General features: G+C 40.3%; 1 protein-coding gene across 1 annotated transcript in view; it reads left to right on the top strand.

Annotated features, from left to right (window-relative positions):
* OTOGL (otogelin like) overlaps positions 1-27720 on the top strand; it is a 346660-nt gene that overhangs the window by 295973 nt on the left and 22967 nt on the right. Inside the window, exons 54-55 of the mRNA XM_073651595.1 lie at positions 4416-4535; positions 7750-7795. Of these exons, the coding sequence (XP_073507696.1) occupies positions 4416-4535; positions 7750-7795 (166 nt within the window). The remainder of the gene's footprint in view (positions 1-4415; positions 4536-7749; positions 7796-27720) is intronic.

Consider the following 27720-nt stretch of genomic DNA (forward strand, 5'->3'; position numbering starts at 1 on the left):
GAACCTTCTGCGTCTGGTCCTGGATCCGACTCATAAAGATTCTGGGCATCAGTGCAGATCATTTCCTCGTCTGGATTCACAGAAGCGCTGGAGTCGACCTCTGATTCCCAGGCTATAGTATGAGTAAACAGCTCTGCAGACTCAACCATCTGTTCTACCTCATACTCAGACGGGCAGCTGGAGATTTGGGAGCTGTGAGGAAGCAAGTGCGATTTGGGTGACACCTTTGAGGACTGGAGTATTTGTGATGTTGAAGTTGATGTGGAGGAGAGCCCACTTAAAGGAGCACTTGATATCCGTTGAAGCACCTGCTGTTTTTGTGCCTCATCTGGAATTTGTAGCGATTGGCGTGGCCGTAAGAAAGGGATCTTATCACATTGTCCGCTAAAAGAAGTAGACATTTTAGTTTGGCTGGAAGATGGTCTTTCTTCTGCACCTACCCCACGGACACAACCTTTTTTCCCCTTCCCAACACGCCTATTCCCCTTTCCACCAGCAGCAGGCCTTTTTCCACTCATTTTGGTGGTTAACTAATTCACAACTCTGGAGTTGTTTGCACAAAAAAACAATGGATGGTAACCGAGCAGAGCTGAGTGGCCAAACTGTGGTATTAGGCCAAAACTATTGGCTGGGTTAGATGCAGAAAAAAATTATTTTTAATTTGCAACCTGATGGAGGTCAGTATAGATGGACTAATAGACCAAGTCCCACACACTGCTAGAAGCCCAAATATTTTTTCAGAGCTAGATGCAGAAAAAAATTATTTTTAATTTGCAACCTGATGGAGGTCAGTATAGATGGACTAATAGACCAAGTCCCACACACTGCTAGAAGCCCAAATATTTTTTCAGAGCTAGATGCAGAAAAAAATTATTTTTAATTTGCAACCTGATGGAGGTCAGTATAGATGGACTAATAGAACAAGTCCCACACGCTGCTAGAAGCCCAAATATTTTTTCAGAGATAAATGAAGAAAAAAATTATTTTTAATTTGCAACCTGATGGAGGTCAGTATAGATGGACTAATAGACCAAGTCCCACACACTGCTAGAAGCCCAAATATTTTTTCAGAGCTAGATGCAGAAAAAAATTATTTTTAATTTGCAACCTGATGGAGGTCAGTATAGATGGACTAATAGACCAAGTCCCACACACTGCTAGAAGCCCAAATATTTTTTCAGAGCTAGATGCAGAAAAAAATTATTTTTAATTTGCAACCTGATGGTGGTCAGTATAGATGGACTAATAGAACAAGTCCCACACGCTGCTAGAAGCCCAAATATTTTTTCAGAGATAAATGAAGAAAACAATTATTTTTAATTTGCAACCTGATGGAGGTCAGTATAGATGGACTAATAGACCAAGTCCCACACACTGCTAGAAGCCCAAATATTTTTTCAGAGCTAGATGCAGAAAAAAATTATTTTTAATTTGCAACCTGATGGAGGTCAGTATAGATGGACTAATAGACCAAGTCCCACACACCGCTAGAAGCCCAAATATTTTTTCAGAGCTAGATGCAGAAAAAAATTATATTCAATTTGCAACCTGCTGGAGGTCAGTATAGAAGGACTAATAGAACAAGTCCCACACACTGCTAGAAGCCCAAATATTTTTTCAGAGCTAAATGAAGAAAAAAATTATTTTTAATTTGCAACCTGATGGAGGTCAGTATAGATGGACTAATAGACCAAGTCCCACACACTGCTAGAAGCCCAAATATTTTTTCAGAGCTAGATGCAGAAAAAAATTATATTCAGTTTGCAACCTGATGGAGGTCAGTATAGATGGACTAATAGAATGATGCTATGCCCAAAAGATTTTACTTCACTAGGTGCAGTAAAAAAATTGGTATTCTATACACAGGTGGTATATCTTGCAACACAGATAGGCTACTCCACTGACTAACAAACTCTGCAATAGGCCAAAAAGGATTAGCTTTGCTAGATTCAGCCAAATGCTGTGAAAAAAACTTGCACAGCACTGGCACAGACCTGCCTGGCAAAAACTGATAGGAACTGATGTAACCTAGTCCTGAAAAGGACTCCAATTACAATTAGTCTTTACTCCCACAATCTATCTATTTAAGAGCACAGACCTGCCTGATAAAAGTCGTAGGAAATGCTGTAACCTAGTCCTTAAAAGGACTGCAATCACAACTATTCCCTACTCCCAAGCTATCTGTATATTTGTGCGAAAATTGGCTTGAAATTAACAAGGTATAGCGCACACAGCAACAGCGGTGCCGTCTAACACGCAGCTGCAGCAGTGAGAAAATGGTGGCGACGGGGAAAATGGCTTGGTCTTATAGGGCAAGGACATGTGACATATACTGCCAATCACACATGCCCTTGCTTGTGTGAAAAAAAGCACTTCGCTCCGTGTGTGCGCTGCTGATAGGCTGACAGATTGCACCTCCCCACTGCAAATGCGGGAAAGAGAAAAAAAAATGGAGATCTTCATTGTTCCTGCAGAGATCCATCCCCTGCCCCTCCCCCCGCCCCGCTGTACACTCAAACTGCGTATTAACATTAATTTTCATCATTACTGAGAAAAAATCCAGTTATGATTTTGGTGCACGAACAGTTATCGAACATAACCTCGAACAGCCGAATTTTTCTCAAATTGTTCGTGTTCGCCGACCGGCTCGAACACCGCCCAAAACAGCTCGAATTTGAGATTGGCGAACAGTTCGAGTAGAACAACGCTCATCTCTATTCATGAGTACAATATATTTTTATTTTTTGGGGATTATTTTTTTATTTTTTTTTAAATATTTTTACAATTTTTTTTCCCTTTCTGATACTTTTTTAACTTTTACACTATGGGACTTTCATTTTTTTCACCCAAAAAGCTTGCATAGCATAGAAATGCTGCAGCAGCATCTCTATGCTATGCAGGCTGTAGCCCTGCGCACACAAGTTAGTTAGACCGGGCATTGTGCACGATCTACCTAACTTCCTGCTGTCTGGTGACCCAGATGTCATCATGACGACATCGGGTCACCATGACAACCACCGGGACCCCGCACAGACAGCGTGGACGCCGGAGAGGAGGTATCGGCGCTTACCTCCCCTTGCCACCGGAATACTGCGATCGAATTTGATCGCAGCATTTCGAGGGTTAATGTGCCTGCAGCGGTGCAGGACCGTTCCTGGCACATAGTACCTGGTGTCAGCTGTGACAATCAGCTGACACCCGGCGGCGATCACTCCGCACCGCTTGTGTGCGGGCGCGATCGCATTCTGCGGAATAGTACATCCCTGGCCCAATAGGCCCAGGGCACAAGGACGTACTATTACCACAAATGTCAGAAAGGGGTTAATGTTGGCCGCCGTGTACTGACTACTATTTAATATGAGTTTAAAAGGAACCTGTCACGTCTTTTATGGCTATTAAACTGATCCTAATGTCTTGTTAGTGATACACAATACATCACTAACATGTTTGTCTCAAGAAAAATGTCCCAGTATTTAGTGCACAAATCAATTTTTACACTTTGATTTCCCCACATACCTTCGGATTCAGTCATAGGGGTGGGCAGCTCTAACTTTTCAGTCATGGTCAACAAACTGTGTTTTGAAATTCCCCCCCCCCCCCATTCCATCAGCATTCCTTGCAGTCACTGCTCCCTACGTCACCGCAATATCCCAGGAGTGCCCCCACTTGCGCAATGACGCTCAGCTTTCGGGGCATGCACAATAAATCCCAGCATCATGTACTATGTACACATGCTCCATGAGTGTCAGTGCGGTGAGCAGGAAGACAGGCGCGCATAGTGTGCACGCCACAAACTGTCATGCGCCCACTGACGCTCAGCGTTTCCGGATCATGCGCACATAGTATATGAATATTATTTTAGTTTTCTTATTTTTATTTTACCCCTCAAAAGGATTTCAGTTTGTTTCTCAATGAATAATTGTAAAATATGGTTGAAAAAAAGTGGAAAAAGTTCTGAAATTATTATTCTTCTCGGTGTGATTTTTTTACACCACAAATACCTAACATTTTAACAGGGATTTGTAGACTTTTTAGATCCACTGTTTGCTATGTCCACATATTTTTTTTTTCCGTTTAGCTCATATGCCAGGAACAGCTTCCAACATATACATTAAATGGAGGCTGTGAAGGATGCCATGCAGTGCCATTCATTATCCATATATTTATATGTTAATATACTAAAAATATACTTTTTGATTTTTAGCATTTATTATTATTATTTAATTTTTAACTAAACTCTAGTGTATAGATCTGGATATTCACTTTAAAGCAACTATGTCACATTACACACATTAATTTTTTTTTACATGTAGTGTATAATGTACATCACTTACCTATATAGTAAACAAAGTAACAATCCATGTTAGCTAAATAACTAAAAAAAATTCACATTCTTATTTTGATTTGTCTTATAGGTGGACGATTCATGGATTTCTAACTGCACCAAGTATGAGTGCGCAAAGACCGCTCTAGGTGCCATGATTCTGGGTTCTAGTGTTGTGTGCCCTCCTTTTAATAGCAGTGAATGTCTAAAGGTTTGTGTTGTCAGTATTAAAGACATGCATGGTTTAATCCACTATACTAGTAAATGTACTGTGAACATCCAAAATATAATTAATTCTTTATTTTGTTTCGGCAAACTACTGGTGCTCACAGCTAATTGTTAGCACTCATTAAGAAGTGTCCAACAGGTGGGTCCACAGTTTGTTCAGATTGTTTGGTTTCCTTTTTTCTAATAAATGATTTGCATACAAATGGCAGTGTTGCTGAATGCCAGTCCTTAAAGAAGTTGTCCTCTACTAGGACAACACCACGCTTGACCCGATAAAATAAAAACGCTTGTACTCACCTCCCGTGCCAGCGGTGTCAGCACTTGTGTCACAGTTATACAATATATAAACTTTTCTCTATGGCTTTACTTTTACATTAATTGCAGTGCATAACCTATGGCCTTCTGGGGCTGTAAAATACTTAAAGGTGAAGGTCCGAAACGAACATTTCTTTTAATCCTAAATGTCTTTCTCCTTACAATGCGCTCTGATAGTGCCGGTCCGTCATTTCTCATCAGAGCCGGTGAGGGAGTGCACTGTCACTGAGCATTAATAGGAATGTGACAAGACCCTAATGAGGATACGTCGGAATTGACAACGTATGCTCAGTTGAGCAGGAACTAACCCAGCCCCTGAAATGGATGTCACGTATGACGCTTCGTTTCAGGGTGGGGGCAGAGGCTGTGGCAGTGACCGCAGCCTTTGCCCCCTCATGTCTCTTTTGAATATCCCAACATGCACTGGGGGTTATCAAATGAGTATTGTATTCCCTAAAATGATGTTGAAACACTTTTTAGGTAACTCTTGCTGGAAATGTGTGAAAAAAGAATTAAAATTGACCGAGTATCATAGGTTGGTGTATTACTGCTAATCTTGACACTTTTACAAGTCATGAACACTTAGAAACAGATATTAGAAATACCACTGGACTTATATATTACATTTTATCATTTCAATAGATGTATTTTAGCTCTTTTTATTGTATGGCAATATCTAATAGTGAGTATTGTAATATGGCCTAATTGGAAATCATAGGGGCAGATACTGTCCCTGAAAAAAAAAACATGTACTAAATTTAACACTGCAATAAATTAGTAAGAGTCCTCGTAACTAAGACAGATTAAGGTAGGCACTATACCACACACCTCAAATTTAATAGGCCCAGTTCAATATGTGGTGCTCAGTATCCATGCAGTGGGTATGGAAAGTATTCAGACCCCTTTAAATTTTTCACTCTTTGTTTCATTGCAGCCATTTGGTAAATTCTAAAAAGTTTTTTTTTCTCTCATTAAAAGTACACTCTGCACCCCATGTTGACTGAAAAAAAAACAGAAATGTAGAAATTTTTGCAAATTTATTAAAAAAGAAAAACTGAAATATCACATGGTCAGAAGTATTCAGACCCTTTGCTCAGTATTGAGTAGAAGCACCCTTTTGAGCTAGTACAGCCATGACTCTCCTTGGGAATGATGCAACAAGTTTTTCAAACCTGGATTTGGGTATCCTCTGCCATTCTTCCTTGCAGATCCTCTCCAGTTCCGTCAGGTTGGATGGTGAACGTTGGTGGACAGCCATTTTGAGGTCTCTCCAGAGATGCTCAATTGGGTTTAGGTCAGGGCTCTGGCTGGGCCAGTCAAGAATGGTCACAGAGTTGTTCTGAAGCCACTCCTTTGTTATTTTGGCTGTGTGCTTAGGGTCATTGTCTTATTGGAAGGTGAACCTTCGGCCAAGTCTGAGGTCCAGAGCACTCTGGAAGGGGTTTTCCTCCAGGATATCTCTGTACTTGGCCGCATTCATGTTTCCTTCAATTGCAACCAGTCGTCCTATCCCTGCAGCTGAAAAACACCCCCATAGCATGATGCTACCACCACCATGTTTCACTGTTGAGATTGTATTGGGCAGGTGATGAGCAGTGCATGGTTTTCTCCACACATACCGCTTAGAATTATCACCAAAAAGTTCTATCTTCGTCTCATCAGACCAGAGAATCTTATTTCTCATAGTCTGCTAGTCCTTCATGTGTTTTTGAGCAAACTCTATGGGGGCTTTCATATGTCTTGCACTGAGGAGAGACTTCCGTCGGGCCACTCTGCCATAAAGGGCCGACTGGTGGAGGGCTGCAGTGATAGTTGACTTTGTGGAATTTTCTCCCATCTCCCTACTGCATCTCTGGAGCTCAGCCACAGTGATCTTGGAGTTCTTCTTTACCTCTCTTACCAAGGCTCTTCTCCCACGATTGCTCAGTTTGGCTGGAGGGCCAGGTCTAGGAAGACTTCTGGTGGTCCCAAACTTCTTCCATTTAAGGATTATGGAGGCCACTATGCTCTTAGGAACCTTGAGTAATGCAGAAATTCTTTTGTAACCTTGGCCAGATCTGTGCCTTGCCACAATTCAGTCTCTGAGCTCCTTGGGCAGTTCCTTTGAGCTCATGATTCTCATTTGGTCAGCCATGCACTGTGAGCTGTGAGGTCTTATATAGACAGGTGTGTGCCTTTCCAAATCAAGTCCTATCAGTTTAATTAAACACAGCTGGACTCCAATGAAGGAGTAGAACCATCTCAAGGAGGATCACAAGGAAATGGACAGCATGTGACTTAAATATGAGTGTCTGAGCAAAGGATCTGAATAGTTATGGCCATGTGATATTTCAGTTTTTCTTTTTTAATAAATTTGCAAAAATTTCTACATTTCTGTTCTTTTTCAGTCAAGATGGAGTGCAGAGTGTAATTTAATGAGAAAAAAATGAACTTTTTAGAATTTACCAAATGGCTGCAATGAAACAAAAAGTGAAAAATTTAAAGGGGTCTGAATACTTTCTGTACCCACTGTATGTGATAAATAGACCAGAATTCTATACAAAGTAGGTAACATAAAGTCAGAGATTTGGCATGACACTCTATTGGGGCAAACAGGCTTGGAAAGCTTTTTGATCACAGAGACCCCCAGTTTGGCAATTTCACATCTCTTGTGAAGCTTCTACTGGTGATGTATTCTGCAAGGAGGAGGCCTTGCAAGCCTGTCTTCCCAAGGGTCATGGAATTTTTCTTTTCTTGATGGAATAAAAGTTTCAAAAGATAATTGGTGAGCGCCATTCCTATTCTTGAACTTTGCAATAAATTAATAAATCTGCTTTAAAATTAAGAAGATAAGAAATGTTGAGCACATTATTTTTTGATTTGCCATTTTCATTTACTTTTAGAATGGAGGCGCTATACAGACGTATAATGATGGCTGCTGCAAGATATGTAAGTGCACAAAGCTGCATTGTATGCTAGTCTATGCTTTATATTGGAGAGCTGTGGTTTATTTAACTCACATGCTGGGACATAAGAAAGGGAAGAAGCATGCAGCGGCCACCCTAATCAAGTTTTATTTCTTTAACCACTAGCACTCACAGGCCTTGCTTTTTCATGGCTTACTACCTGGTGAATGATTTAACCTTACTGTTCTGGAGTATAACTTTTTGCCTGAAAAAACAAAGAGGAGGGGCAATAGCACATATCTGAGTCACGTTAAATTAGGTGTGAAACAAAAGCTAGAACTATTACAAGCCAATATAAATTTTAGACTTGGAACTCCAAAATATTCAGCCAACGAATCTAAAGCAATAGCCATAGAGGTATAAATATTGAGGCCACATGGCGAAAACTTATCTTATCGTCACTCTATAATAATCACTCAGCAAATAACTAAAAAAAACATCACTGCCTTAGTACAATTTAATAGATATGCAAAAACATTAGAATCTTATTTATTCGGCATAGGAGGTGGGAATAAAACTATATAAATATCTAAATATTCTGTGTGTATGTACAGTTATATGAAAAAGTTTGGGCACCCCTATTAATCTTAAGCTTAATGTTTTATAAAAATTGGTGTTTTTGCAACAGCTATTTCAGTTTGATATATGTAATAACTGTTGGACATAGTAATGTTTCTGCCTTGAAATTAGGTTTATTGTACTAACAGAAACTGTGCAATCTGCATTCAAACAAAATTTGACAGGTGCATAAGTATGGGCACCTTACCAGAAAAGTGACATTAATATTTAGTGGATCCTCCTTTTGCAAAAATAACAGCCTCTAGTCGCTTCCTGTAGCTTTTAATTAGTTCCTGGATCCTGGATGAAGGTATTTTTGTCCATTCCTCTTTACAAAACAATTCCAGTTCAGTTAAGTTTGATGGTCGCCGAGCATGGACAGCCCTCTTCAAATGATCCCACAGATGTTCAATGATATTCAGGTCTGGGGACTGGGATGGCCATTAAAGAACATTGTAATTGTTCCTCTGCATGAATGCCTGAGTAGATTTGGAGCAGTGTTTTGGATCATTGTCTTGCTGAAAGATCCATCCCCTGCGTAACTTGAACTTTGTCACTGATTCTTGAACATTATTGTCAGAAATCTGCTGATACTGAGTGGAATCCATGCGTCCCTCAACTTTAACAAGATTCCCGGTGCATTGGCCACACAGCCCCAAAGCATGATGGAACCTACACCAAATTTTACTGTGGGTAGCAAGTGTTTTTCTTGGAATGCTGTGTTTTTTTGTCGCCATGCATAACGCCTTTTTGTATGACCAAACAACTCAATCTTGGTTTCATCAGTCCACAGGACCTTCTTCCAAAAAGAAATTGGCTTCTCCAAATGTGCTTTTGCATACCTCAGCCGACTCTGTTTGTGGCGTGCTTGCAGAAACGGCTTCTTTCGCATCACTCTCCCATACAACTTCTCCTTGTGCAAAGTGCGTTGTATAATTGACCGATGCACAGTGACACCATCTGCAGCAAGTTGATGCTGCAGCTCTCTGGAGGTGGTCTGAGGATTGTCCTTGACTGATCTCACCATTCTTCTTCTCTGCCTTTCTGATGTTTTTCTTGGCCTGCCATTTCTGGTCTTAACAAGAACTGTCCCTGTGTTCTTCCCTTTCCTTACTATGTTCCTCACAGTGGAAACTGACAGGTTAAATCTCTGAGACAGCTTTTTGTACCCTTCCCCTGAACAACTATGTTGAATAATCTTTGTTTTCAGATCATTTGACAGTTGTTTTGAGGAGCCCATGATGCCACTCTTCAGAGGAGATTCAAACAGGAGAACAACTTGCAAGTGGCCACCTTAAGTAGCTTTTCTCATGATTGCATACACCTGGCTATGAAGTTCAAAGCTCAATGAGGTTACAAAACCAAAAAAAGTGCTTTAGTAAGTCAATAAAAAGTAAGTAGGAGTATTTAAAACAAGAAAATGATAAAGGTGCCCATACTTATGCACCTGTCAAATTTTGTTTGAATGCAGATTGCACATTTTCTGTTAGTACAATAAACCTCATTTCAAGGCAGAAACATTACTGTGTCCAACAGTTATTACATGTATCAAACTGAAATAGCTGTTGCAAAAACACCAATTTTTATAAAACATTAAGCTTAAGATTAATAGGGGTGCCCAAACTTTTTCATATAACTGTATATGTATATATATATATATATATATATATATATATATATATATATATATATATATATATATATATATATATATATTGTATATATTTACATACAGTGAAGGAAATAATTATTTGATCCCTTGCTGTTTTTGGAAGTTTGCCCGCTGACAAAGACATGAACAGTCTATAATTTTAAGGGTAGGTTAATTTTAACATTGAGAGATAGATTATCCCCCAAAAAATTAAGAAACTCACATTGTATAAATTAGATAAATTTGTTTGCATTTTGCAGTGACAAATATGTATTTGATCCCCTACAAACCATTATTAGTTCTGGCTCCTACAGACCAGTTAGATGCTCCTAATCAACTTGTTACCTGCAATAAAGACCGCTGTCTTACATAGTCACCTGTATAAAATACTCCTGTCCACAGACTCAATTAATCAGTCAGACTCTAACCTCTACAACATGGGCAAGACCAAAGCGCTTTCTAAGGATGTCAAGGATCATAGACCTGCACAAAGCTGGAATGGGCTACAAAACCATAAGTAAGACACTGGGTGAAAAGGAGACAACTGTTTGTGCAATAGTAAGAAAATGGAAGAAATACAAAATGACTGTCAATCGACATCGATCTGGGGCACCATGCAAAAGCTCACCTCGTGGGGTATCCTTGATTATGAGGAAGGTGAGAGATCAGCCAAAACTACACAAGGGGAACTTGTTAATGATCTCAAGGCAGCTGGGACCACAGTCACCAAGAAAACCATTGATAACACATTACACCCTAAAGGTTTAAAATCCTGCAGTGCCCGCAAGGTCCCCCTGCTCAAGAAGGCACATGTGCAGGCCCGTCTGAAGTTTGTCAATGAACACCTGGATGACTGTGAGTTATTGGGAGAAGGTGCTGTGGTCAGATGAGACAAAAATTGAGCTCTCGCTGTGTTTGGAGGAAGAGAAATGCTGCCTGTGACCCAAAGAACACCGTCCTCACTGTCAAGCATGGAGGTGGAAACATTATGATTTGGGGGTGTTTCTCTGCTAAGGGCACCAGACTACTTCACCGCATCAATGGGAGAATGGATGGAGCCATGTACCATAAAATCCTGAGTGACAACCTCATTCCCTTCTCCAGGACATTAAAAATGGGCCGTGGCTGCATCTTCCAGCAAGACAATGACCCAAAACATACAGACAAGGCTCAAAAAGAAGCATATTAAGGTCATGGAGGGGCTTAGCCAGTCTCCAGACCTTAATCCCATAGAAAACTTATGGAGGGAGTTGAAGCTCCGAGTTGCCAAGTGACAGCCTCAAAATCTGAATGATTTAGAGATGATATGCAAAGAGGAGTGGACCAAAATTCCTCCTGACATGTGCACAACTCTCATCATCAACTACAAAAAATGTCTGACTGCTGTGCTTGCCAACAAGGGTTCTGCCACCAAGTATTAAGTGTTGTTTGCCAGAGGGATCAAATACTTATTTCTCACTGCAAAATGCAAATAAATTTATCTAATTTATACAATGTGATTTTCTTGATGTTTTTTGAATATTCTATCTCTCAATGTTAAAATTAACCTACCCTTAAAGTTATAGACTGTTCATGTCTTTGTCAGTGTGCAAACTTACAAAAACAGCAAGGGATCAAATACTTATTTCCTTCACTGTATATTGAATAAAGAGTTAAAGAGTCTATATAAGTTTACACACACCTGTCAAAATGCTGTGTTTTTGCCATGTAAAAAGAATCATACCAAAAAGAATAATTTCAAAACTTTTTCCATCTTTAGAAACAAACTGAAATACATTTAAGTTGGGAAAAAAAAACCAAAATTTAAATAATGTGGATACATAAGTGTGAGCAACCTCTTATAATTGGGGATGTGGGTGTGTTCAGAATTAGTCAATAACATTTACTTTTAAATAGTAATCATTACACATTTGCCATCATTTAAAGTGATTCTGATGAACCCCATATAAGGTTTAGCTGTTCTAGTAGGATTTTTTAGTTGCATTTTTCAGCAAAGCGGTCTGTAAGCAGCTTACAACACAGCAAAGGGATCTCATTCTTCAAAGTTATCTGTTAGTAAAAGGGTATACATTTTTTCAAAATTATATATACCATGGAACACTTTGAAAATGGTCATCAAGAAGTGGCTTAAATTTGGCACAACTGGCTGTGTTTTGCTAAAACCTACATCAAATTTGCCCAAAACATGTGGGAAAATATGTTATTGTCTGCTGAGACCACGGTGAAAATTTTTGTCCATAATTTCAAGGTATGTTTGGCTCAAACTCAAAACTGCGCATCACCAAATGAACACCATACCCACATTGAAGCATGGTGTAGGCAGCATTATGCTTAGCGGCTGTTTTTTCAGCATCTTGCACTGGGACTTTAGTGAAGTGGAGGGAATTATAAACAGTTCCAAATATTAGTAAATTTTGTATCAGGCCTCTGCTAAAAAGCTGAAGAGGAATTTCACCTTTCAGCATGGCATGACCCTATGCATGCCACCAAATCAACAAAAGAATGGCTTCTCCAGAAGAAGTTTGAAGTTTTGGAATAGTCCAGCCAGAGCCCAGATCTGAATCCAATTGAAAATTTGTGGGTTGACCTGAAAAGGGCTGTACACAGGAGATGCCCTCACAATCTCAGCATTTGAGTGCTACTGGAAGGAAGAGTGGGCAAAGATTGCCAATTCTAGATATACCATGCTGATACTCAAAAAGACTATATGCTGTCAGAAATTCAAAGGGTACTTCAACAAAGTATTAGTTTAAGTTTATGCAGCCACATTATTTTAGTTCTTTATTTTTTTCTTTCCTCCAGAAAAGACTTCAGCTTTTGTTTCAATTGAATTGTACAGATAGATGACATTGTGGGTGGAAAAAGTTCTGAAATTCTTCTTCTTGGTATGATTTTTTGTACTTGAACAGGGGTGTGTAAACTTTTCATAAAATGCAATTGTAGCAAAACAAAATTTTATCAAGCAAAGTGAAGCAAAATCATGTTCACATTAGCATTTCTTACATGTATCAGCTGAGCTCACATCTAATATTTACAGTGGAAAAAAAAACAGCATTTATACATTTATGCATCTTGAAAGAGCTGCTCCAAATGAACATTTATCACCTATGTCCTGTATAAAAGCCTAATCACAAGGGTCCCACCTCTGGAACTTTCACAAATCATTGGAACAAGAGTCTGAAGACCCCAAAAAGAGTAGACCGTAAAATATGTGCTGCTCAATTCAAAGAAGACTGATGGAGACAGCTAAGTACAGTACTAGGGTCTTCATTAAAATCTTTATCAAAATGTTTCTACCATTTAGCTGCTGCAGAGTTTTTGCCAGTCCCTTATCTAGCGGAGTTATCTCCAAAAATATTACCATTCTGACATCCCCCTTCCTTTTTTATGGTTAGAGATAGCAACAGGAATGTGGTTGTACACAGATCTACATCGTGGAGAGGGGAGAAACAGAGTACAGTCTCAAGGAGGGCAGAAAAAAGAGGCTATAGATAAAAAGGAAAGCAATAAAGAGGGAATAAATGCATGATAGAAGCTGTGCTATTACATCAGTTAATAGAGACAGCAATACTTTCGATACACACAAACCTAACATCCAGCCAATATTACTGAGGAGACACTATATGACTGGGAGAGAAATATGTTAAACTTGGATCTGGCTGCATACTGCATATCAGGAGGTCAGGATATGAATAAAGGAATGAAGACTGCATACTGAAACTTAGTACAATTCTATTATATTAATGTAGCCACTATTATATATTAAAATATTTTTCCCATGTCAAAGGTGCCCATAGCTTTTAAAACTACACTGCCCTTGTCATTCAAACTATCAAAACCTTGACACAACGTGAACAATGCAGTAAATGGAGCCTAAGGACAAATTACTATTTTGGACAACAAATGCAAATAATCACTTAATTTAATGGATCCCTTCTGTAAAAGGTATCTAGTTAAAATAATGCTTGTGTGAACCTAGCTAAATAAATTGTTAGATTCGACAATCACAAATTATATATTACAATTGTCTAGGCATATCTTACATACATTTTAGAACGATCAGTTTGGTATTATAGGCAATATTTAAACAGTCAATATATGTATTTTATTTTTTAAATGTTTAGGGGATAAGACCAATTTCACTATTTAATTTTATTATGCTTCCCCCCTTACACAATAATTTCGCTATAATTTTGTAGCATGTAGTTCTTATGTTTGTAGATCTTACTTGGGTTGCCCAGAATTAGAAAAAAAACAAACACCACTTTCATGTCTTTGTATTTGGCACCTAATGAGTTAAGTTTAGTTAAGTCCAAGTGGGTGTTTTCACTGGAGGGGGGGTGTTTACTTTTTCACCCTGTATGAGTTGCTATCTAATAACACCCACAAAAGTTAACTCATTAGGTGCCAAATACTTTGATTGCTAATATCTCCGCATAGGAGAGGTGGAATTAAAAACAAACAGAAACGTTTTATTCCGCCCTGCAGCCACTATTACACTGTGTCCAGCTCAACATGTAAAATTTGGTGAAAAGTCCTCTTGAACTGACACATCAGGCAGAGCCTATCGACAAGCATGGCAATGTTTCTGGACAATAGTAAATACTTTGTCTAATCCTGTACAACCGCCCATTAAGGCTATGTTCACACACATTGGGTTTTTCAGCATATTTTGGGCAGATTTTTATGCAAATTTTCAGCTGCGTTTTACAGTACCAGCAAAGTCTATGAGAAACCAGAATATTCTGTTCACATATCTTGTTGTTTTTTTGCTGTGTATTTTGTGCCTTGGTTGTGTTTTTGGAAAATAGAGCATGTCACTTTTTTCAGTGTTTTTTCAGCGTTTTTTCACCCATAGGAAGTAATGGGTGGTGAAAAAAACGCTGAAAAAGTGCAGGTACATTTTTTCAGTGTTTTTTCAGCATTTTTATGGCAAAATAGAATGGGTTGTTTTTTTTTTCACAGAACTTTATGTAAATGCATAAATAGAGACATAAGGACAGTGAAAAAAAAGCATAAAAAAACGCAACAAAACCTGCGTTTTTGACGCAGCTGATTTCCTGCCAGAGGTCAGTTTTGCTGCAGATTTCTGACGTAAAAAAACACAAAAATGTGGGAACATAGCCTAAGGCTTAGGCTGCACAATGACATGTGTCATGCGACAGCATTTGTCTGAAAAGTCTATTTTAGAGTCTAGTTTAGGATTTTAGAGCAAAATAAGCACCCAAGTTGCAGAGAAGTCGCACTTAAGTCGCATGTCAAAGTCTATGGCAAATGTGCTGCATGCACCAGCAGAGAATCCAATACGTTAGGAAACATTCGCAACTCTGTGTTGCAGTCGCAGTATTTGCAGGTCACAACATGACACCATAGGAAATCATTACATCCAATGTTGCAATGTATCGCTGTGATTTCAGGCTCACGTGACACGTCGCCATGTAGACCTAGCCTAAGAGTTATAGCACAAATTATTCAACACTCATCCCCATGTAAACAAAATAAATTACACCCAAAGTGAAAAGTAATTTCAATGATGTTCCAAAAATACAAACACGTTGATCAATCTTAATATAATTTGCTAATCTACCTTATAAATATTAATATAAAGATTCTTTGAAATTGGTTACACATAAAGACCCAGCAGAAAGTCAATGTTATACTTCAGAAAAATAATCTACTTTAAAACTAAACCAATATTTGTAACATGCTATACTTTATCTGCTAATAAAACAATAACCAAAAGCATGTGCTCTGTGGGTAGGACAATATACTTAAAGACATGGCTTGCAGATGTAAGGGTTGTAATGGGCAAGACTAAATAAAGCTTGATTAAATGCATGCAGAGTGAGTCCATGTATTTAATTCTTACCTTGCCATAACCTCTTTGCAATTTAAAGATGTAAATACTTCCATGCCTGCAGATGTAAGTCAGGAACTTCTGGTGTGATATTCTATAATACATTGTAAATTGAAAATGGCTTCAATTTAATTTTCTCAATTGTAGACACGAGATATCGCTTGGCAGTGTAAGAATTAATGAACATGTTATTTGTGTAAAAATATGTTTAATTTTACAAAAATCTTATATTCCTAACAATTCTGCCAGGTTCTGGAATGGGTGTATTACCCTTTACCATTACCCCCGTAGTTCCTACTGCTAAAATAAATTGTGAACCAGGTACTATTATTATTTCATGCATTTCACTGTACTTTTCTTACTGTAATGGCTGACTGATGGCAATTTATGAAATGAGCTTTGTGGGGCTAATGAACAGCTGTATTAAGCATATTATAGCAATCTTGCACTGCATAGAAATCATCATAACTCTCGCAAAGGGTAATAGAAATCCGCATGCAGTTAACAACAATAAAACTCTGCATGTATTTGTTTTTCTATGTATTGATGCATGTTCTTTCTACAATGTCTTCATTAAACACAGTTTTTGAAATTCTTGTCATTCACTAAATGATGAATATATTGGCTGTAAATTTGCCATGAGCAAGAAAGTTCTTACGCCGATGTGGCAATATATATGTTACAATATGGTGAAAAGTTTAATATCTAATTTTTGCTAACTAGCTTGATTTGTCTGAAATGTTATTACTCCTGACCTGTTTTTACACTTTTGCTTTAACCAGGCCTTCTAGTTTAAAAGACTTTTCCCACCAAAGGCATTAACATGTCTACAGGATATTCCAAGTGTCTTATTAGTGGGGTTCTCATCTTTGGGACACTCACTAATTAGATGAATCGTTGCTACCACATCCAGGTAGACATTAAATGAAGAGGTGGTCGCGTAGGTATCTATAAGGTCACAGTCCCACTATCAGTATTTGGTCAGTATTCGGTCAGTATTTTTTCTCAGTAGTGGGAGTCAAAACCAGGTCAGGAACCATCAGCGAGAAGGTATAATAGAAACAAGTCATCAATTCTGCATTTATCACCCACTCCTGGTTTTGGCTCCCACTCCTGAGAAAAAATACTGACCGAATACTGACTAAATACTGATAGTGGGGCCGTGACCTTATAGTATTAAAAATCCATGACTGTTTCTATAAAGCCGACTGCAAAAGAGTGTGACTCAGACATGTGTGTCCACCTCATGTGTGTCCACCATTCTAATCTCTGTCTGGATTTACCACCTCCTTAATTTATGAATTGTCCTAGAATAATCCTAGAGTTAGGGACCAAAGGTGTGTATCCCACCTATTTATGCAAAACATTAATTCCCAAAAAGCTGGGATGTTATGTAAAATGTGAAGAAAACAAGAATACAATGATTTGGAAATCTCTTATAGACATATTTTATTCACAACCAAACATAGAACACTGATCAGAAGGTGAAAGTCAGACATTTTTGTATTTCTTTTGAAAAAAATTAACTCATTTAGAAATGATTCCTGTTTACTATTGTGTGGCATCTCCTCTATTTTTTACAACAGTTTGTAAACATCTCGGAAGTGAGGAGACCGATTGCTGGAGTTTTGGGAGAGGAATGTTGACCCGTTCTTTTCTGATGCAGGATTCTCATTGTTCAACAGTTCTGGGTCTTCTTTGCTGTTTTTTTTGTCATAATGTGCCAAGTGTTTCTATTGGTGAAAGGTCTGGACAGCAGGTGGTCAATTCATCACCCAAACTCTTTTTCTGTGAAGCCATGCTGTTGTGATGGATGTAGTATATGGTTTAGCATTGTCTTGCTGAAATAAGCAAGGCCTTCACAGAAATTGATGTTGTCTGGATGGGAAATGCTGTGGGGACAATTTGAGTGCAATAGGGTTTGTCCACATAACATGGTATAGAATAAAGCTGTAGTTGATCACCTAGTGTAGTTGTGTGAGACCCAACACTGGTAAAGTTTTGAATAGGAGGTTTTCCAGCAGCTGCAGCTCCACAGGTTGGCAGACCCAATGTGGTGATCAGGCAATCAGAGATGTGGAAACCTGCGCTGTCGTAATTGTGTCCACAAATAATTCCAATATGCAGTATGAGGTGACAGTGTGGTTTATTCTCAAAGCGTGTTGAATTTCTCAAACTTCTTCTTCAGGAATTTTAAATGAGCTTTAGGCCAGGGAAAATTGCAACATTTCGGGATTGTGTTGGTATATGGCTTCTTCTTTGCATGATAGAACTTTAACTTGCAATTGTGGATTGCAAGCCAAACTCTGTTTATAGACAATGATTTCTGGAAGTATTTCTGAGCCCATGCAGTGATTTGCACAACTGAAACTTGCTTGGTTTTAATCCAATGCCGCCTGTAGCATAACTGAGAAGGATAGTGTTATATCCCAGCAGTGTTTGATTAGAAGCACTTGCAGTGTTTCTCTAAGAAGCAGGAAGTAGGTTCATTGTGTGGCAGTCTCCTGAGGGAGTGTCTGTCTGCTGGATGGAGGAGAGGCGAATGTGTTAGCTGGTGAACCAGACTGGATGTGTCTTGTTGCTGAAGAGAGAGACAGGCCATGAATCCTTCTCTGAGAAGAGTCTGCACAGGCCACATGCAGAGAACCACAAGTATCAGTGGTTGCTATTGACAATTGCTGTTTTATTTGACTGAGCTCGGGCTAGCTCAGCCATGTTATGAGTAGCCAGGGTTTAGTTAAAGCCTGGACAAGGTTATGGATTTATGTTTATGAGTTTGTTTTGGTGTTGTGCAACCTGAAAGCAATAAAAACTGCACTTGTTTGGACCAAATCTGCATTGCCTGTGTGAACGCTACCTAAGGCCCAATGCCTATCAGAAACAGTGAATCCCTACAGGCCTGACCACCTGTAGATCACAAGCATTCAGTACGGACAATTTACCTTATCTGTTGTGCAGATGGATTTCTGAATCTTTTGATGGTGTTATGTACTGTAGATATTATATTAAACGTTTCTTCGATTTTATGTTGAGGAACATTTTTCTGCAACTGTTCCACAATTTTTTTACGCAGCTGTTCACAAATTGGTGAAGCTTGACCATCTTTGCTTCTGAGAGTCTCTGTATTAGTTGAAAAATCACTCTACAGTTGTTTTTCAATAGCATCACTTACTTGTCCAGCCTTTTGTTAACCCTGTCCCTTTTGAGATGGTTTACTGCCTTTAATTTCTAAATGAACTACTTTTTACAAATGAAATGGAAAAGTGTCTATTTTTCACCTTTCAATCTGTATTCTACACCCTGTTGTGACTAAAATATGGCTATAAGAGATTTCCAAATCATTGCATTCTTGTTTTCTTTATATTTTACACAGCTTTTCAATATTTTTTACAACTGAGGATGTATATCTGTGGAATATGCAATAAATGTTTTTGACTTTGGCGCAAAACCTTCTCAATATATTTTTAAGATTGGTAAACAATAAATTATTACAATATTCACGATATAGTATGCTAAGACTGTAACTTGATGCTTTTAGATTATTTCTGCCGCAACTTTCTCAATAAATGGAAGTTGACAGTTTTGAAAATTCATCTTCGTTAAAGTAAACGCATTTATTTTCTTTGAGTGTTTATATAGTTTTGAACTACACTGAATTTTGATCATGCAATTTTCTCAGTTCCTTAGAGCTTGCCTCCTTTACTATTTCTACTCAGCTTGGTCTGAAAATGATATCACATGTAACTCCATGATAACAAATTTAGATTTTTATAAGAATACAATCTGGTGTACCTTTTCTACTGATAACTGATTTACATAATACATTTTTGTAAGTGTACTCTTTGATTAGTTCGTCTTTATATCTAATTTCTGTTGATTTTGGTTAAAATTAGCAAATTGGCAGCTGGCATGAATTTTTCCCCCATCTCTAAATTAACTCAGTAGTGAAGGAAACTGTACAGTAAAATCGCGAATAAAACTAAAACAGTCTGCATGCTGATGGAATAAATTTCTTTCAGCCTAAAACAATTGTCTTTAGTAGGATAGACATAAAAATGTTAACATTTCTTGCTAATAGTTGCATTGGTAACTCTTAACACTTGTGTCTATACCAGTTTTGGGTTCATGGTTTTTAGATTTTTTTTGTTTGTAGTATTTGATAATGTCTAGGTTTGATTTATAGCTTTAGATAAGACACAGCTTTTGCATCTATATAGTTTTTTAGCCTAATCAGCTGGTGTTTCTAGACTGAATTTCAATAGTTTATATTAGGAGTTCTATTTGTCTACCATATAGTTTCATCTGTAATGCTTTTGTGAACGTCTATCGTTAAAAAGCAATAAATCAACTGCGTGCTTCATTAAGCTAGGTATTTGGTACTTAGCAAAAAATATGATCTGTAAATGGCATTGGAGGATATGAAATGTCCAACCCACACTAATAAGGGAGGACATAATAGCAGAAACCTCTGACTGTGGCACTGACTTGGTGTTTGGAATTCATGCGGGAGGTGTTTATTCAGTAAATGGCACATCATTCTCTATAATAACGCTTTGTTGGCAACTTCAAAGTAAGTCTATTAAACTCGATAATTACATTTTCAAAGTTTGGAAATTGTCTCTTGTGTATGAAAGTGCTCACTAACATCACATTGTTGGCAGTGGAGGATGAAAATAGGGTATCTGTCAACAGCAGGGTAACATCTATAGATGAATTAGATAGCAACAACTCTACTAAACAGGTGGAAGACAAGAATTCATTATATAAGGATGAGAGCTAAGTTCATGTGATACTTACGGTATATTTCCTCCACAATGGCTAATACACAGCTGTACTATTTGAGGCTGCGGCCCTAGGTACTGTGAAAATACATCAGGAATCCTATGCATTAGTGTTTATTTCCCCTGCAATACTCTGGATCTGTTGGTAAATATTTTTCATAACTAATGTTCATTATACATATTAAGTCATAGTTAACTGAACTCACCAAAGGCAGGATTAGGAAGCAATCTATTCTGGGGCAGAATAAAAGTCCATAAAACAAGAATTCGGCAAGTTGGATTTAAATAATCCTATTAGCCTGGAAGATAAACATCTGCAAGACGTGTTTAGCACTCATTTATTCCCATCTCTGAACCAAGTTCTCGATGTTTGGAAAATATAGCTTGACAATTAATTAGTGTCTGGCAAGATTAAGCCAAATATTGTTAACTTACATTGCAACTGTTCTTGAGATGTTCAACAAAATTGCAGTAAAGGAGCTGGAGAGTAAAAAGCGCAAATAGGGTCTTATGATTATCCGACACAGTTAATTGATATTCAAAACAGAATATGCTAACCAATGTAGTAAAAATAGTGCATTTAAATGGATGATCATCTGCTGCAGATCCATGAGATGCCAGACAGTTTGCAGATTTGGGAGGAAAACATTTTTTGTGGAGTTTTTCCACGCTGCTGAAGAAAATCCGGTGCCAGGAGATAATAATGTAGTTTTTATATGACGCGTTTCGAAGTATATCACTCTTCTTCTTTAGGAAGTAACCACATACCTTGTGGTTATACCTTGTGATGTACTTCGAAACGCATCGAATGAAAACTGCATTATTAATATCTCCTGCCACCGGATTTTCTTCAATCTTCAGCAGCGTGGAAAACCCACAAAAAATGTTTTCCTCCCAAGTCAGCCAAAACTGCAGTGTTAAAGGGAATTTAAATGAGCTAGCCCTATGCATGTTACGTAATGGAATTAAAAATGTGTCATAAAAAATTTGGTCTTGTTGAATGGTAAGTTAGTTGCAACTAGTGATGAGCGAACGTGCTCGCCACTACTCGGTACTCGCCCGAGCATCATGGTGCTCGACAATCTCGGGAGTATTTCCGGGTTGCTCGGGCGGGAACTCGGGTCACCTCCCTGCATGTTTGGCGCTCTTTAGAGAACCAATGAACATGCAGGGATTGCCTGCCATGCACTGTAAAACCGTAGCCATGTTGGTTGTGGGCATTACAGTGATTGGCTGGCCGCACAGCATCATCAGGTCTATATAAGACCTGGCGCCGCCATGCTTGTCACAGTCACTCCGGATCAGACAGTGTAGGGAGAGATTTAATCGTGTATTAGGTAGTGTAGGGAGAAAAACCGTACATTACACATATCCATCTTAACAAACAGTCTTTTGAGGACTAACTAATCCAGCTGCAGAGATATCAGGCAGGCAGTGTATATAGGCAGGCAGGCAGTGTATATAACAGACTGCAGTGCACAAAGGACAAGAGGCTCAATTCCAGTTCTGCCTTCTGCTGCTGTTATATTTCTAGAAATAGGCCCAGATCTCAGGGACCAGGAATAATTTTTTTTTGCATCTTAATCCTCTTAATCCTCATAATTTGCTTAAAAAGCAATCAAGAGTACACCGTTTTTCTGCGCCATTTGCTTGTTGGCACTGCAGAATACAGCCAGGTCCTTTCCATATTACAGCGCTAAAAATCCATCTATTTAAAACTGTGTTTTCTCCGTCACACGGATCACATGTACGTTTTCAGAAAATACTGCCATTTCTGGCCTGCATTAAAAAAATTTTTCAGTGTGTCAGCAAAGTTTTTGACACTGGTTTGCTGTTCAAAACAGTTACCTACAGGCCAGGTATTTAAAACTGTGTTTTCTTGGTCACATGGATCACATATACGTTTTCAGGAAATACTGCCATTTCTGGCCTCCATTAAAAAAAATTTTCGGTGCGTCAGTGAAGCAATTGACACCAGATTGCTGTTCAAAATAGTTACCTACAGGCCAGGTATTTAAAACTGTGTTTTCAGCGTCACACGGATCACATATACGTTGTCAGAAAATACTGCCATTTCTGACCTCCATTAAAAAAAAATTTCAGTGTGTCAGTGAAGCAATTCACAGCAATTTGCTGTTCAAACTACTTACCTACAGGCCAGGTATTTAAAACTGTGTTTTCTCCGTCACACGGCTCACATATACGTTGTCAGAAAATACTGCCATTTCTGGCCTCCATTAAAAATTTCTTTCAGTGTGTCAGCTAAGTTTTTGACACTGGTTTGCTGTTCAAAACAGTTACCTACAGGCCAGGTATTTAAAACTCTGTTTTCTCCGTCACATGGATTACATATATGTTTTCAGAAAATACTGCCATTTCTGGCCTCCATTAAAAAAAATTTTCAGTGTGTCAGTGAAGCAATTGACACCAGATTGCTGTTCAAAATGGTTACCTACAGGCCAGGTATTTAAAAATGTGTTTTCTGCGTCACACGGATCACATATACTTTTTCAGAAAATACTGCCATTTCTGACCTCTACTAAAAATTTCTTTCAGTGTGTCAGTGAAGCAATTCACAGCAGTTTGCTGCTCAAACTACTTACCTACAGGCCAGGTATTTAAAACTGTGTTTTCTCCATCAAACGGCTCACATATAAGTTCGCTCCAAACTCAGTCATTTGTAGTGAGCTTGGAAGATACTGTCCTCCATTTAAAATGGGCAAGGCACGTGGCAAGGGACGGGGAACTGGACGTGATGGTAATGGTGCATGCAGAGGCCGAGGACAAGGCCGTGGGCAAGCCGAAATTGTGCCACAACAAACACCCACATCTTCTCGCCTGACCTTCTTGTCCCAATTTCTAGGTGACCACAGCACACCACTATTGAACCCAGAGCAGTGTCAAAAGGTTGCTGATTGGATAGCGGATAATGCTTCCAGTCACTTAGCCACCACCTCCACCACCCTGTCTTCCACACGGTCAAGTCTCAGTAGCTGTGAGTCTGGACCGCATATTCCTCACCCTGATCCTCCTTCCTCCCACCATGCCGAGTACCCAGAGACAACTGATCCCTCACTTGGACACTCTGAAGAGCTGTTCACTTTTCCATTTATAGATTCGGGCCTCTCGCCCGGTCCACTTGAAGCGGGGCAAGAGGAGATCGCATGTAGCGATGCCCAAATATTTGAGCAGCACGGTCACACGAAGGCGACGGTGGGAAAGTGTCACAAGAGGTGGACGATGATGAGCCACAATTGCCAGAAAGTCAGGAGGAGGACCAGGGTGCGGAAATGGAAGACGAGGTGATGGACGATATAGTAACTGACCCAACCTGGCAGGAGGACATGCCGAGTGAGGAAAGCAGTGTGGTGGCCGCAGACAGAAGGCAGGCAACCGTTCCCTGTAACAACAACACGAAGGAAGTTGCCAGTACAACTGTTAGGTCTTCCCGAGTCTGGTTGTTTTTTAAAGACTCTGCCGATAACACCAAAAGGCCATTGGCACCACCTGCCAGGCCATCATCAGCAGGGGTGGCAAAACGACCAGCTTGACCACCACCAGCATGATCAGGCACATGGCAGCAAAGCACCCGACTTTGTGAGCCGAACCCCAGGGTCCAGGAACAGTGTGGCACCATTGCTTCTTCCACTGTTGTGGATGCAAGCCAGTCCCATGTCCATGGTGCATGCCTCCTGCCCTGCACCTGTCGTTGCACACTCTCAAGTAGCAGCATCAGGAAGCACGTCCATGTCCTTGTCCCAGCGCAGCGTTCAGTTGTCCATACCCCAGTCCTTGGAACGCAAGCGCAAATATGCAGCCAATGCCCCACAGGCCACACTACTAAATTCTCACATTTCACGACTGCTTGCTCTCGAAATGTTGCATTTTAGGCTCGTGGAGATGGAAGCATTCCGTAACCTGATGGCGGCCGCCGTCCCTCGGTACTCGGTCCCCAGCCACCACTATTTCTCCAGGTGTGCCATCCCCACATTACACAAGCACGTGTCCCAAAACATTAGCCGTGCTCTCAACAATGCAGTTACCGGTAAAGTCCACCTAACCACGGACACGTGGACAAGTGCTGGTGGGCAGGGACGGTACATCTCGCTGACGGCACACTGGGTTAACATAGTGGAAGCCGGGACCCAGTCGGACCTTGGGACGGAACACATCCTCCTGACACCAAGGATTGCGGGCCCTATGTCTATCAGGGTTGCCCCCACGGTCTACAGCTCCTGCACCTCATCCTCCTCAGCCACCTCCTCCTCTTCAGCCTCCATCTCCGAAATGACCACATCAGTCACAAGCTGGAAGCACTGCAGCACTGCCTCGGCCAAGCGGCAACAGGCTGAAGCTAATATGCTTAGGTGAAAACCCGCACAATGCTGAAGAGTTGTGGACAGCTCTGAAAGAGCCGGCAGATCTGTGGCTCACACTGCTGAACCTACAGCCAGGCATCGTCGTGTGTGACAATGGCCGGAACCTGGTGGCAGCTCTGAGGCGAGGCGAGCTCACACACGTACCATGCCTGGCCCATGTGCTTAACCTCGTGGTCCAGCGGTTTCTCAAATCCTACCCTGAGTTGCCGGATCTGCTTGTTAAAGTACGCCGCCTGTGTGCACATTTTAGAAAGTCAGCTACAGCTTCCACCGCCCTTGCAGATTTTCAGCGGCGTTTGCAGCTTCCGGCTCACAGACTGGTGTGTGATGTCCCCACGCATTGGAATTCTACACTGCAGATGTTGGGAAGGATTTGTGAGCAGAAGAGGGCAGTTGTTGAGAACCAGCATCAACAAGGCCGTCGCTATTCAGTTCAGACTCCACACATAAGACCTCAGGAGTGGACATGGATGTCAGACATATGTACCATCCTCCAAAACTTTAAGGACTCCACCAAGATGGTGAGTGGCGATAACGCCACAATTAGCGTCACCATCCCGCTTCTCAGTCTTCTGAAACGCTCTCTGCTCACAATCAAAGAGGATGCATTGCAGGCGGAGCACGATGAGATGGAGCAAGGAACGATACCGGGTGATTACATACAGCCAAGCCTCATCTCATCCCAATGTGGATTGGGTGACAATGAGGAAGAGGAGGAGGAGGAGGAAGGACAGGAGCTAGTTTCATGCACTATAGACGGTACTACCTGCACAGCTGTCATACCGTCTGTTCAGCGTGGATGACCAGAGGACAGAGAGGAGGAGGAGGAGGAGAGCATGGTCAGTCATCCTCTTGGTGAGGACACAGAAGTCTTGCCTGTTAGTAGTCTGGCACACATGGCTGTGTTTATGTTACGCTGCCTTTCCCATGACCCTCGCGTTCTCAAAATTTTGGGTGACAGTCATTACTGGTTGGTTACACGTCTAGACCCATGCTACAAGGAGAACTTTATATCTCTTATTCCTGAGGCGGACAGGTCTACAAAAATGGGGCAGTATCAGAAGGCCCTTGTTGCGGAACTATTAAAAAAATTCCCATCTGAAAACGCTGGCGGCAGAGGGCACATTTTGTTGGACAACCAAGGAGTACAGGCGAGAGAGACACAACTTCAATCCAGCAGAGGCAGGGGAACACTGTCAAAGTTCTGGGAGAGTTTTCTCAGACCCTCTCATCGCACAGGCCCTGAGGCGCGGGGTACTCTCACAAGGAGTGCAAAGTTTGGGAAGATGCTGAGGGAGTACCTTGCCGACCGTACCAACATCCTCCGTGATTCCTCTGTGCCTTATAATTATTGGGTATCCAAGCTGGATACGTGGAATGAACTGGCTCTCTATGCCTTGGAGGTCCTGGCCTGCCCTGCCGCCAGCGTTTTATCAGAGCGGGTTTTTAGTGCCGCTGGTGGAATTATAACTGATAAGCGCATCCGCCTGTCAACTGAAAATGCTGACAGGCTGACTCTTATAAAAATGAACAAGGGCTGGATTGGGCCAGACTTCTCAACACCTCCGAATATTAGCAGCGTAACTTAAACTCAAATCCAGTGTCTTTTCTTGGGAGGTGTATTCCCATGCACCTTTTCACACCCACACATGGGTATATGCTTCCTGATTTTGGTTATTTGCTCTTGTCCTCCTCCTTCTCCTCATCCTCCACCACCATATCACCAGGTTGACCATGGTCCGTGATGCAACACCCACATAATTTTTTTAAAGGGTGTTTATGATGCCCGTGAAAATTTTTTTTTATACAGTACGTTCATATATACCTACCAGGGGTAAATGTTTGTCAGCCCATACACTTAGTGCATGGGCATTACAAGTATAGGAGGCCCGCTCCTTTCTAATGGGAACAATTTTTTATGAGGCCCTCCTCCACATCTCTTCCAAGGATCATTGAAGTGCCTCCAAATTTTTGGCAGCCCTTGCATTCACTGCATAGGCCAACACTATGGGAGACTCTCTCCTTTCTAATGGGAATTTGTCATTACTGTGGCCCTGCTCTGTGTGTCTTTTAATTCTTAGTGGGTTTTTTTCTAAAAGTTTTCCATTGAAGTGCCTCCAAATTTTTGGCAGCCCTTCCATTCACTGCATAGGCCAACACTATGGGAGACTCTGCTTTCTAATGGGAATTTGTCGTTATTGTGGCCCTGCTCTGTGTGTCTTTAAATTCTTAGTGGGGTTTTTCCTAAAATTTTTCCATTGAAGTGCCTCCAAATTTTTGGCAGCCCTTGCAATCACGGCATAGGCCAACACTGTGGGAGACTCTCTCCTTTCTAATGGGAATTTGTCGTTACTGTGGCCCTGCTCTGTGTGTCTTTAAATTCTTAGTGGGGTTTTTCCTAAAATTGGTCAACCGTTGGACTCACTGCATACCCTATAACTGTATAGCAGACCCTCTCCTATCTAATGGGAACATGTCGTACCTTGCTACTGTGGCCCTGCTCTATGTTTCTTTAAATTCTTACTGGGGTTTTTCCTAAAATTGGTCAGCCGTTGGACTCACTGCATACCCTATAACTGTATAGCAGACCCTCTCTTTTCTAATGGGAACATGTCGTACCTTGTTACTGTGGCCCTGCACCGTGTGTCTTTAAATTCTTAGTGGGGTTTTTCTAAAATTGGT

Source organism: Phyllobates terribilis, unplaced genomic scaffold, assembly GCF_046119375.1.
Source record: "Phyllobates terribilis strain yellow unplaced genomic scaffold, ASM4611937v1 Scaffold_11__3_contigs__length_659146591, whole genome shotgun sequence".
NCBI lineage: Eukaryota > Metazoa > Chordata > Amphibia > Anura > Dendrobatidae > Phyllobates > Phyllobates terribilis.